Raw genomic sequence first — 14096 nt, 5'->3', positions numbered from 1 at the left:
GATGAAAAAACCCCCTTCCCTCGTATGAGACCGGCTAACTCAGCTTTCGTCGAAAGAGACCAGATAAAGGTTCCTCACGTCACTGACGGGAATCGAACCCAGGACTTTCCGACCAAAGGGCTTCGTCTATACTGACTGAGCTACGGAGGCTTGTCGATTTACTTCACGAATTTAAAATTCCAAGTTTATGGAAGGAGGAAACTTTACTTACCTTGCTGAAGATCGATTAACTCGGGAAACGGCCTACAAAAAGTTGGATATTTTCCATTTAATTATATGCAATCAATTATAAAGGTTGCAAAACTTCTGTCGCTTGAGTATAAAAAGAAGTGGCCTTCGTTTAAAAATAATCTCACAACTGCAAATATTTGAGATTATTACTAAAATGTCTCATCGATGCATTTCGTATTATATCTATTTGAATATAATCTTTTCTGTTACTTATTAACTGAACCATTGAAAAATATTTACATTACCAATCGTGTTTCCTCATGACATTTTTAATGTATTAGAGTTTTATTTCTTGATGTTAATGTTAACAGAGATCGAAAAAAAAAAACAAAACAATGACTTAATTTTAATAAAGGCTTTTTGTCTTGCAGGAATGGAAATATCACTGCTTAATAATTAGACAAACAGTTTGCGTGCATATGTGTTGTGTGTGTGTGTGTGTGTGTGCATATTTAGTTTTAGCTTTGTACAATCTGCAGAACTATAAAACAGATATATAAGCAAAATTCCAGGACTTGACACTAACTGGGAAAGGTGAAATTGAATTGTAAATAATGCACTGTATCACAGTCGTCAATAATGGGTCCCCTCTAAGGATGTGTACGTGATGTCGATAGGCATTTCAGTTAATGAGAGGGTCTTCTTCATTTGTGTTCATAGCATGCACGTCTGGAGATGTTACCAACCGATGAATTTGAGGTTGGTACGCAAATACTTGGTCCTCCCTTGCTGGGAACACATCGTCGTTATCCGAGTCCTCGCTTATGTAACGAAAAATTATTTGCGCATTCCTCCAATCCAGTGCTGATTCCTGAGATCCATGGTGGTGATGGATAATTGTCTCACTTTTTGACAATGGAAGCTGACGAATAGGACTCGGCCTAAGTTGACTATGACTTCTGACTTTTAACTTATGACTTTTGCATTGAGTACTTTGACTAGAAAACGACTTCAAAATGGTTGGCAAGCTCTTTAATGACAACCTCTTTAGGGAATTATCTGAAGATGCTTTATTTTTGGTAGAAATCTTCGTTTCTGTTTCGATATTTGTTAAGCTCACAGATTTCAATTCATCAACTCCGACATCCAAGTGATGCCGATCTGGCATGCTGTCAGAACTGATTTGTAACTGCTTTTCTTTCCTTTTATCAACCAGACCATCGCATTCTCTAGATTCAAACTCCCTAAAGCGATTATCAGAAGCTGAAAATTCAGTTATTGGAAGAATGGCATCAATTTCGATTTGCGGTTTGCTTTGGTCATTTTGGTGATCATTGAAGGAAGTGAAATTATTACTGTCATTCGCTAAAATATTTTTTTGATCACCCGTAGATTGATCACTCGAAAGGAGGACTTGTTCTTCTTTGGATGTGGATACGTCACTGCTGTCTTCATGACTGGTTTCTGCGAGTCTGTTATAGAAGCAAGTGAACTTTTCTTCCAGTTCTTTGTTTTTGAATAAAAGAGGTGGACTGGCCTCTTTCCTTGCACAATTAGAGCAAACTCTTTCATTACGAGAAACATTAAAGGGCGGTGATCGCTGAAGCGCACGGGTATCAACCCTTACAGTAGTACGAGGGAGATTAGTATCATCGATTGCTACTTGACGGCACAACTTTGGTTTTTCTCTCGACATGCCCATCATGCACCGTACCAACCTGGGAGTTAATTCACCACTGACTATTGGCTTATCCCCGCTAGATCGTGAAGTTATGTGAGAAGGATCACCGCTGTTTGTTACCACAGTCAATGTTGTCGAGGGTCCAGCTGCTACTGCCGAAGGTCGATTAAGAGCTGCACGTGCTGGGTTGGAACTGTCACTGCTAACACTTGACCGCGACATTCGGAATGTTGATGTCGAGGAATCTTGGCGACTGCTAGACATATTGGAGTCTTGAGAAGGCTTGCGGTTAACTGTCCACGAATTCCGTCTTCCACCATGTTCTAAGATACGTAAAGGGATGTTAGATTGTCTCCAGCTGTCAGAACGTGAAGAGAAATTCTCGCTGGAAATACTGGAAGCATGTTTGTGACGCCTTTCGATGTTACGTTGAATTTGGGCTATGGCATAGGTGTAGTCGTTGCTTTCCGGTTCTTCATCGTCATCTTCTTGACAGAGTAAATAGCGCATTGCCCAAAGTTTCCATCCTCTCTGATGGCGTACCACTCGGGTTCCTGACACCACCTTTCGAGCACCGCACTGACACTGAGGATGTTCGTTCCCACTCTTCTTTTCAGCTGCAGAATTCGTAGTTGCTGGTGTGTGGCGATTGGAAAAGTTCGAACTATGACGACATCGGCCGATTCCTCTCGTAACTCTAGATTCTTCAATACGTTTGCAGATGAGGACACAGTCTTTTTTAAATTGTTTGGTGAATATAGCATACAGGAACGGATTTGCACAACTGTTTAGCGGAAGAACAAAGATGGTAAACACTTTGGCTTCTTCCAAGGATATTAGATGTAAACCAAAGACTGCTGTAAGAGAAAAGAAAGCTATCGGAGCCCAACAAATAAAATCCGTAAACACGAGAAGTGCCATTCTTTTGGCAATGCGAGAATCGTTAGAGTTCCATGCTTGTGATCCGCGAATAGCACAGTACATCTTCAGATAACACCCCATTAGGATAAGAAATGCGACACCATTGATGAGAATCAGAAAGACGACATATCCCAATGATAGAACATCTTTTGTCTCAAACGGAAGGCATATCGCAAATTTCCTGTAGTCACTGATACCAAAAAGTGGCAGGGTTGCCATTACCAAAGCAAAAATCCACCCACAAGTCATAATATATCCTGCGTGTTTCAGTGATAAACGTTTGTTTAGATGCATGGCGTGGGTTATGGCATAGTTCCTTTCTAGAGTGATGACGGACAGTGTGTAAACAGACAGCTCACTACTGAGAACTCCGAGGAAACCAGCTATCTGACAACCAGAAGATGTCTGCCACTGAATAGCGTAAACCTACAGAAGATAAAAGAATTTTAGAAATGGGTTTATTCTGTTTTATTCTCATACTAGGAAATTAAATGGATTACAAATTTTAAAAGCAATTGTATCAATTTGAAGCATAATTATAGGAATGTAATAATAATAAATTTGAACTCTATAATTAAGATTGGGTTTTAAGGTAATTTATTTTAAAACTGCCTATGAAAGCCTTCTTGCGAAAATATTCTGTTGCTAATTTTAAGATTATGTGCTTTACAAGATTTTTTTTTCTTAATTAGATAATTAATCTGTAATTTATTTGAATTATCATTGGTTTATCATCATCTTTAGCGAGTACGATATTGTAATTTTTTTTAAAATTTTATCTTCGAGAAAGAATGAATTTTTAATAAACAACAAAAACTAATTTTTTTTTCATCAAAAATATTTAATAAATATGCCTATTCAAAAATACGAAATTCAAGGGAAAAAAAAATCCTTTACAATGTTTGTTTAAATTATGGATGTTTTCGTCTACTTGTATTAAGAGAAAAACAAAAAGACTTCGAATGTAAAATAATTTTTAGAATGATTTTATTATTCTAAAAATGGAAATAAATTTATAACAAAGAAATTATGTATCTAACATTACACACAATTGTTTCTGAAGTTTATAAACCGTTATATGCTCCCCCCCTCTTCAGAGAAACATGTCAGACAGGATTGAATAAACATTTATGCACAAATTCCTTACCTTAAACTCTCCAAGAGTTGAAGCATCCACAACTGCTAGAATTCCCAAGTAGATGCCCATAAAGAAATCCGCGATAGCTAAGTTACATACCAGAAAACGTGGAACGTCCATTTTGCTTCGTCCGAATAAAAGTACAACCACAACTATTCCGTTACCAAGCATTGCTAGTAGGAATACAACCCAAACCCCACATCGTAGGCTCCACCAACCAAAGAGGTCCTCGCATGGCATGAAAGGACCTGCAATAAGCACTTATTTTACTTATAATATTGTCATTTGTTTAATTATTCATAAATATTGAAATTATTTATTTCATTTAATATACAGAAAACGAAAAATAACATATTACTATATCGTATCTATCTTTTCGGGCTAAAATTTCCTGACTTAAAAAAAAAGAATGATTATTAGTGATAGAAAATTCTGAAGTGGGAGAGGTAGGACACATAAACATGTATTCAAAATTAATTAATTATTGCTTTTATAAATGTGCTCAATTGGCAATTATATTCTTTTGCAAACGATATTTAATCGTCTGCATGCGGATAAATACATTTTGCATTATTGACATTTGTAGTGAAGAAACTGCGTAGTATTTTCTGGACGTGAAGAAATCAGAGGTGGGGAAAGTAGAAATGAATGGGAACAGCAAGTACAGGCTGTCGAAGTGACCTCTTGAATGCACTTGTAGCTAGTTGCTAAAATATGGTTGCTGGACGTTAGTCTGAAGAATCAAAAGTCTTAACTACGTACTAGTAGTGTAGTTTAAACCAAGTACTTTCAAGTCCAAAATATGGTTTACAAATCAGAAATTACTCCCTTCAATTCAAGAATTTATCTGAGATCGTTTCCTAGGTCGCTATTCTGTTAGCGATAGAATCCATTTGATTATCCTGCATTCACGTAAGTAACTACATAATTGTTAATGGAAAAACAATTAGAATATTTACTTCGTAAAATTGACTTTCTTTCCTCAAAATGCTAATTATATTAAGGGAAATTATTTTTTATTCTGCGCACGTTCTCGAGAGAGTCACATTCACACAGCACTGCTACGAAAATCGAATTAATTATTTATTGTGTATAAATGTTTGTGTATGATTCTGAATTCAAAACTTTTTCGCTAACTTTGTGAATGAATAAAACCTTAGCGAGTATGAGAAGTCATGACTGAATTCTTGATAGGGTAAGTCAAGGAAATAACATTTTTTGGCAAGCATATTTAATAATTAGCTGTTAATTTGAAAACACTTTTGCTTAAATGGTGTGAAGTGTTATTTTGATTAACTGTGGTGGAAATAAACATTAATTTCACTGCTAATAATAAAACGGTGCGTAAATACAACTAAGGGAATTATGGCGTTGTTTTCTAGTATTATTGCAGACAGCAACTTCGTTATAAATAACATATTTCAAAGGGTGGGGGACACTTCATTTTCCATCTCTTGCAACTACAAGATATCAACGTAGTACTATGATAAATACGAAACCACTTAGTATTGCGTAAGTAGCCAATACAGATTTAATGGTAGGATCTTTATTAGAGTATATTGTCACTAACATTATTTTACCATCCCAAATTCAAGTAAATATGTAAAGTAATAAAAAAAAAACATCGCCATGGACGAGTGTATTTGTCGAGCCCTGTATATATAGGTACGAATGCATTATAGGTCCAAAACAACCTTTTGTGGGTGGAAGCTACTTAAAAAAAATTATATACTCAGAGAAACAAGTTGGCCTGTGGCTTAAATGTATCCGAGGAAGAATTCTGATCTCTGAATAACAACTTTATTATTATTTTTTTCTTGTACCTTATCCCATTTGTGTTACTTGATTTGCTAAATATCATGATCAAACGATACACCGTGCATAGTGGGAGAAAATTTCTGTTAACAAATCTAGATGCAGAAAGTGTGCGAGGAAAATGGATGGATGGTTCGTTCGATACTACAGGGTGGCTATAAAATAACTTTCCCTCTTTGGAGGCATCTGTAGCTAAAACCAATAAACGGAATGAGACCAAATTTTATATTGAGACTTTTGAAGGCATGGGAAGATGATTTCCGCAAAAAAAAAAAAAAAAAAAAAAAAAAAAAAAGTACCAACAGTCGCTGATAGGGGAAATTTTGGCGCTGGTGGAGCCGAAAATAAGCGGATAATTACATTAAAGGCAGATAAAATGGAATAACATTCCGACGGTGTAAGCGACAGCCGCGTCACTCATTCCAGCTGGATATGTGGCACGTTACAATGATAATAATAATTAAACTAAAACAACAACTTGCGAGAGACACAGAAATCAATGTAGTGATTGAACTCACAGGAAATAATGTTTTATTCATTAGAATCAGGGTCCCCTGGACCACATACACCATTTTCGATGTGCTGATCTTTCTTGTGTACAACAAATTATATCCCGTCTGCGACATGCTCTACAGCTGAGCGTAAAGAGTCTGATTGGATGTTCATACCAGCCCGTTTTATGTTCTCTTTCAAGACATGCAAGTTGGGAACGCCACCAACATACACAACGGATTTCAAATACAGTACCCCCACAGTCAAAAGGCACATGGAATGATGTCCGGGGATCGAGGCGGCCATGCTGTCGGAAAGAACTGACTGATAACCCTCTCATTACTGAAATGCTGGAATTGGTGGCGCTGCTGTCACGTACGCACAGTAAAATCTGCATAATCTGCGTTTACTGCAAATATTTGACTGCTTTCGTCCTCCAGCGCCAAAATTTCCCCTATCGGCGACTTTTGATACTAAATCTTTTTTTTTCGCGGAATTCATCTCCACATGCCTTCAAAAGTCTCAATATAAAATGTGGTCTCATTCCGTGTATTAGTTTTAGCTACAGATACCTCTAAAGAGGGAAAGTTAATTTATGGTCACCCTGTAGTAGGCTTGAATGAGCTCAAGGACAGTTTGGAGATATTATCAATAATTTAATATGGTCAATGAGGACAGTGTTATGCAATATTGCCACAATATTCAAATTGCAAAAAGACGTTTCGAATCGGATGTTGATCCCATGGCAAAACCATCACGACATAGAATGAGGGTTCGCATAGATATAACTGTGTTGTAATTAGGCCCCTAAACCACAGCAACGTAGTTTAGGAGCCGCGACATAGGTTTCAGATTGAGACAAAGATAGCGAGCATGGTTAGCTACTAGGCTTGCGGCTGTATTTACGCTTCATTGCCTGGTAAGTGAGGTATTTGTGTGTGGGGAATTATAGTCCTTTTAATATAGTTTGAAAGACTACAGTAAACCCTAGGTGTTTGCTTTTGATGTGGTCCACTATTCAGGGGAAAAATACTGTGATTGTCAATAACAAAAACAAAAAATATGCAGTATTCCTCCATTACTGTTTATTTATCTAATGGATTTTAGAAATCAATTGATCTGGTTGACCGAGTGGATAGGGTATCCACTCTTCAACCAACAAGATGCGAGTTCGAATTTCATGCTAGCAGGAATGTTCGTGAGAGTTTTTAGGTGATAGATGATGTTCCTCTCCTGATGTTCGATTACCATCACCCTGTTTATTGGAAGCTAGAAGCGATTTGAAAAAAAAAATCTCATAGTTTAGTTTCTAAGACAGGGTTCACAGATTATCTAGCCCTTAGCCCACCTATGCTACTAAGGGCTAGAGGTTTGAAGGTTGTAAACCTGTGGTACTAATGTACCATCGGTTTTTACAACCTTTCACGGATGGAATATATATGCATACATGTATACTCGCCCTAAATTCGTAGGCCAGTGGGTTTTTATGGCGTTCTGGATTTAGCTGGAAAATAAGCAGCAACATTTTTTTTAAACAAACCAACAGCAGTAGTGTATACAAAATATTTAAAAAAAATAGTACAGTTTATTTTCGCTACGAATTTGCAAAATCAGTATACATTGCTATATTTCGAACAGTTAATTATTTTCAAATTTGATTAATTGATCAGATATAAAGTATATTTGACAAATATTTATACAGCATTAGATCTCCCTTTAACTAGATATTAACATAAAAACAAATAAGAATATTTTTTCAATTTTATGTATCCATTGTTGGTGTTCGAGAGTTTTTTTTGTTTTCGTTGCTATGAAAACCTACCTGGTGCGGGCAAGCATTGAAGAGGGAAACGGGAGAGTAAGTTTTCTTCATTATTATACACCGACTTGTAGTCTTCGAAATATTCTTCTGCGTATTGTGCAAGGTTGTCTGGGATAGCGTAATCTCGTCCGAAAGTTTTCCAAAGCTGACTAGCAAACTCTTCAAATTTCGAAGAGAAATTTTCTGTTAAAGAAAGATAGGATAAAATAACCCCTCTAAAACCCTTGAAATATCAAGGTACAGTAATAATATACATTCAAGCATATTTAGAAAAACAATGTTGGAAATTCGATTTACGAAGCAAGTAACTATGATATAAAAATAATTAAGAATTTTATCTTCCGATAGTCATTTTATATTTGAATAACTAAATCTTTGCCCAATTTACGTGAGAAAATCCAAGTCACACATACTTTAATATTCCAAAGTATCGTCTGATTTAAAAAAAATAATAAAAATAAAAACAGAAGAATTAAAATAGCCTTTTTCATGAAAAAACACAAATTCGATGAATTTTACTTTGCTTAAAACAGAAGTTTCAACAAGTAATATTCGATGAAATGTGGGCTAATATTCACAAAATAATTATCATTGCATTTATTGTGAATCTACATAGATAACGTTGAACAAAAATAAATTTACGTACAGCAAACGGCATTAAATACAACTATAATAACGGCGGCTCGTGGCTTGAAATCGTGGGGATGCTGCAACTTTCGAAATATACACACTGTAAGTACAGTGTATATGTTTGGATAAAATATCAAAATTATGGTAAAAATTAAACACGAAAAAATATTGTTTATTATCGATAAAATTATTCAGTTTAGTATAATTCAAAATTACTTAAAATAAAATCCATTAACATAACCCCAATAATGTTCTAAAATAAAAACTATAACAAATGTTATGTCTTTAATTGTAATGTCCAAATATTTAAAGAGACGGAGTAAACACGATAAGCACTACGAACACTACTACTGGCGCAAACTGCATATAAACAACAGTGGAACTGCGCGACGGACAGTGCCGCATGACGCTAATAGCTCGCATTTCACTATGACGTACATATGCTTGCGCGCGTAGCAATATGACACTTGCTCCATTTAAGCAAGTGTCATATTGCTTAAATGGAGTCGCTAGCGTCCTTCGCCCTCCTAAGTGCTACAAGATGAATTTTTATTATTATTTTTTTTTTTTTTACAAAATAAGATAATTGTATAGGATTGTTGATGATAAAATTAAATATTACAAGCAAATATAAATAAATTAATTAATATATTTATATATCGAGAAAAATTGGGGGTGCTGCAGTTCCGCAGTGCCTATGCACGAGCCGCCCCTGCTAAAGACTATTAACCTAATTTTGGTAAAGTAGTTAATTAAAATTTTTTGAAGTAATATTCGTGAGGGTTTATCAAAAATTCAGTGACCTGATACAGAAATTGTCTTAATTGTATTAATAAAATATGTAAATATAATCCTGTAAACATTTCATTAAAGTTGCTGACATCGCTTTGAAAAATGTGACTACTACTTCTTTTTTCAGTAAAAAAAAAAAAAAAAAATCCGTATTTTGGAATGCTCTGAGATTTAAGGCTTCGTTAATACATGGCGAGCTTCGCAATATTGCCATTTTCATGAAGATTATCAAAAAAAAAAAAAAAAAGGAAAATAATGAATGTTATCCACAGTCTCTCATCGGCTGGGTTTTTTTTTTTTTTTTTTAAATCCTAGTGATGTTTTCTTAAATGGAGCAAGATCTGGAATTTTAAGTGTCCCTATAATAACGTTACCCTCTCTCCCAACTTTTTGCTACGATCATGGCAGTAAACATTTAAAAACAAATGGGAATGATATGGATTTTTTCTTTTCTTCTTTTTTTTTTTTTTAAATTCATTGGTTTATTTTTATATTCGAGGTCACATGTTTTGATTACTCATTCTGGATTAACTTTCACTAATTAATAACCCTGGTCCCTATTTTCTAGCCTTTCGTTCCACATCGCATTTTTTTTTATATAAGAGAAAATAGAAAATAAAACAAGACATTACAGAAACAGATTGGATGATGAAGCCATCTAGTGAGATTTTAGGACCGAATTACTTTACTTGGTTACACTTTTTAATATGAAATATTAACAGAAATAAATAGTTGCTTTTTTACCATATCCTGGCCACACGTCTGTAATGTTGGTATTCCAAATGCTCATATCAACATCATCTTTGGTTAACCATACTATGGTCTCTTGGAGAGTTGCTGGACGTGGAGTTGCTTGTTGACCTAGAGGCAAGAAAGCGCAGCAGTGATAGGCGTAAGAAAGTGCCAAAGTATGAACTCGAGGAAAGGTTTGAGGTGGAGGAAATTCTTTCAGATTGGGATTATTAAAGGTTTTTAGCTGGCGTAGATTCTGCATTACTTTACTCGGAAAGGTAGGGAACTGATTGTTTCCGAGATTCCTGTAAGACAAGAGTAAGAATTAATGTGATTTCAGTTTTATACGGTAGGTATTTTTAAAATAAGCATTGAAAACGTGAGAATTTATTAAAAAAAAGATGAAGGCTTAATTTTCAACATCTAATTATAAAAAACTGATGAACAGGCAAAAAATTTTAAAGCGGGTCTTTTATATCCTCTGTTATTGGAGTTTTTAAGATCTTATTGCACAAATTTGGCTGCTAAAAAGTTAGTTATGTAGGAATACTCATCGCGAATTGGTGGCTTTATTATTTGATCGTTGGTCTGTTAGTTATCTATTAAAATATTCAAGTAGAATTCAACCGTAATGTCGATTACTTTTTTTTATTTTCATTTATTTTATTTTATTTTTGTTTTGTTCGGAGCGTTTCGTTAATACGTATATGGTAATCAGCGAAAGAAATGAGGACGGGGAACACTTAAAAAAAAAAAAAAAAAAAACATACATGCGATAAAGTTATCTACATACAGGAAGCGGAAATGCCATAGCATTCATTCGTATGTTAATACAAAGCCCGTTATGTTTGCATCGTTAAATCTACGAATTTGTAGCGGAGAATATTTATGCCGTTTTCATTCCGGTTATTTGTGTGGACTTTCTTTGAAATGCAAATAAAATGACATTTAACGAATTTCCTTCGATGGTTTTTCTCACGCAATTTGAATATTTGCCTTTCCACATTTTTTTGAGTATAGTCAGAAGAAACATTAACTTTTTTCCCCCCTGTTATCTCCATAGGCTGAGATTTTAATATCTCAGCAACATACTTTGCAATTGAAGCTAATGGCTGAAGTGGCATCAAATTGATGACGAATTCGGCAAACATTTAAGCGAAGTACCTATCGTCCCTATTTTCTAGTCCTTCGTTCCACGTCATCTTTTATATAAGAGAAAACAGAAAATAAGATTACAGAAACAGATTGGGTGATGACGCCATCTAGTGAGTTTATAGGACTGAATGACTTGTTAAATTATCTTGCTTATTTATAAATTAAAAAAAAAAAACAACAACACGTGTTTTTTGTCAATTCTTTTTGGTGGATATTTTTTCTCTGATAGCATAGTCAGCGTGTCGTTTTCATTTTAATAAAGATTTATGAAATAGCATAACAGCTGAAACAACGAAAATAACTTTCGTTTGCATAATTTTATTTTATTTTTTCTTTACTTGAATACGCTTTTAAAAATCATTTTCACCTCTGAACTTTAATTCCTTACAATTGCCGCCTTGCTTTGGTTGGTCGAGTAGATAATGCCATCACTCTGCTACCCGACAGGCCCATGGGCTCGTTTCCAATTGTGGCAAGAATATCTGTGGAAGTCTTTGCGGTAGATGAATTTCACAGATGGTGTGAGACTACCTCCTTGTTTATTGGACACCTGAACTGGGCTGAAAACGTTCAGTGTTTCTCCAGATCAGGGAAACCAGATTATCACCTTTGCACTATTCACGGCACTAAATAATTTTCAGCATTTAGTGGATAGAATTTATATAAGTCTTAGTTTAACCATTAGCACCTAAATGCTTTTTTGTATGAATTCTACTCACGAAATGTAGTAAACTTATAGTACAGTTATTACTTTGCTATGTTGCTTTGTATTCTTTCTAAATCTTAAAATAACTTTAGTTTGTTTCTAATATTAAAAGCGAATAATAAAAACAATATACAGCACATGATACTTACAAATCTTTGAGCTCCTTAAGAGGGAAGAAGGCTTCTGGATGAATATCAACGATTTTGTTATTCAGTAGATCGCTGCATAAAAAAAAAAAATGGAGACATTTAATTACCAACTTATAGTTTTAATATGGAACTTCTAATATACTTCGATATTCTATTATATCACTTCTACACTAGGTAAGAAATGAGATCAGTCAAAACGTCTCTCTCACTCACTCACAAAAGAAATAATATAAAAAATGTAGTAGGTAATTTCCAGATATATTAAATCGTACTCCTACTCCTGAAATTCTTTGTACTGCAGGAGCCCAAGCCGAATGTAGAAAATCTTGTGATCTTTATCCTGAATAGACAATAAAGCTTTTCTGAAAATTATTCCCATTTGCGGAAATGAGCTCGTGCTTTCCTAGACAATGAACATTGTAACTCGAGCACGGAGGTTCGGCATCTGTGAAGATAAAATTTATATCGTCCACAATCTTGCGAATAAATTTGATTCTGATGAGACATTGTTTATTTTTATTAAGTGTTAAAAGTTCCTGAGATAACTTGCTAAATTTTTAAACTAACATACTGCATTGAAAATTTCTTTTTCCGACCCCCCCCTAATTTTTTGTAGGGAATAGAATCAGATTTATAAATACTTTGCCAACCACGAACACATGTTCATGGATTTCATTATTTATTAATAAGCTATCATTCCAGTATTTTTAGTATCGATTTAAAGTCCCTTTTTATACTAAAATAAATTCGTACAGTATCATAACAAACATAACCATAACTTCAACTTTATTTACATGAATCTCATGTGAAGGGATAATTTTTCTTTAAGAAAAATTCCAGCATTTATTAATATTGAGAAAAGGAAAAAAGAAAGTCCTTTTACGGATAGATATTATTTTTCTTAACACACTCATCCTAATACGTTGCTTTCTGTATAATTCCACTTCTGTATGACACTGAACATTTCTATATGGAATAATTGTCACATAGTATCGTAAATTTGAGTTAATATTTAAGATCTAGTTTGTACTGATGCATATTTCTACATCAACGAAGAAATTCCTGTATATTAAAGTTACATGTTTTGATTTCTAGGACAGAGTTCCCGAATTAATTCTTTTTTTGCCTATCCCCCACATGAAAATGCATATAGGAATATTTTTCATGGGTGAGATTCGCATAAACCAATTAAATATTTGCTGTTGAAATGTGGTTGCTTAGGATAACGAAAAAGGTAACTGAGTTTCGAGCTTTATATGTATCAAATGCATTTATGTGTTTGAATTATCTGTTTTGGGGAGCAGAAGCCTGAGTTTCTTATGCATAAAAAAATGCTGCGTTCTTTGTACAGTGATTCATCCACATTCGGTATTTCTTCCTCGTTTCATAGATGTTTCGAATAAAGGTTTTAACAACTAAAGGATAGTATCGTTCTGGATGGCGATATGATGGTACTTTTCTTTGTAAGAAGTAAAAATAACATAAGTAAATATATTTACAGAAATCTGAAAATGCGAATGGGGAAGAGCAATATTCATCTACCTACTTACAGAACTTGAAGACTGTGTAGACCAACAAAAGCATCTTCTTGGAGCACTTCTATCAGATTGTTACCAAGGAACAAATCAATCAGTTTATTCTGTTGGCGAAATGGAGCCCCAGCTATTGACTCGATCAAATTATAACTGAGATCCCTGGGGAAAAACAAAGAAGGGCTGTCTTTTCATATGATTTTAGCACGTAAGACAATTGTAGGGCTTAATATTTTGTATGTAGGAAATTTCTAAAAATACGCTATCCTTAGGACGAACAAGAAATACAATAAAGATCTAAATGACTAAAATACTAGAATTACTAAAATACCAGGAGAAGCCACAAATATCAATCGCGAA

The 14096-nt window shown here is 34.6% G+C and overlaps 1 protein-coding gene across 2 annotated transcripts in view; it reads right to left on the bottom strand.

The window, feature by feature from the left end:
• Positions 1 to 561: 561 nt before the first annotated feature.
• The window catches only part of LOC150092790 (uncharacterized), a 146593-nt gene continuing 133058 nt past the window's right edge, over positions 562 to 14096 (bottom strand). For both annotated transcript variants that reach the window (XM_090414804.1, XM_090414805.1), the window contains 6 exons: positions 13755 to 13898; positions 12205 to 12276; positions 10207 to 10499; positions 8041 to 8223; positions 3921 to 4159; positions 562 to 3199 (listed from right to left, as the gene is read on the bottom strand). In XM_090414804.1, the coding sequence (XP_090270930.1) occupies positions 854 to 3199; positions 3921 to 4159; positions 8041 to 8223; positions 10207 to 10499; positions 12205 to 12276; positions 13755 to 13898 (3277 nt within the window). In that variant the 3' untranslated portion in view covers positions 562 to 853. The remainder of the gene's footprint in view (positions 3200 to 3920; positions 4160 to 8040; positions 8224 to 10206; positions 10500 to 12204; positions 12277 to 13754; positions 13899 to 14096) is intronic.

Source organism: Typopeltis vanoorti, chromosome 25 (genome assembly GCF_054136105.1).
Source record: "Typopeltis vanoorti isolate ZY-2024b chromosome 25, IOZ_Tvanoo_1.0, whole genome shotgun sequence".
NCBI classification, from domain to species: Eukaryota; Metazoa; Arthropoda; class Arachnida; order Uropygi; family Thelyphonidae; genus Typopeltis; species Typopeltis vanoorti.
The sequence above is the reverse complement of the archived record's forward strand: the minus strand, read 5'-3'. Positions and strand labels throughout refer to the sequence as shown.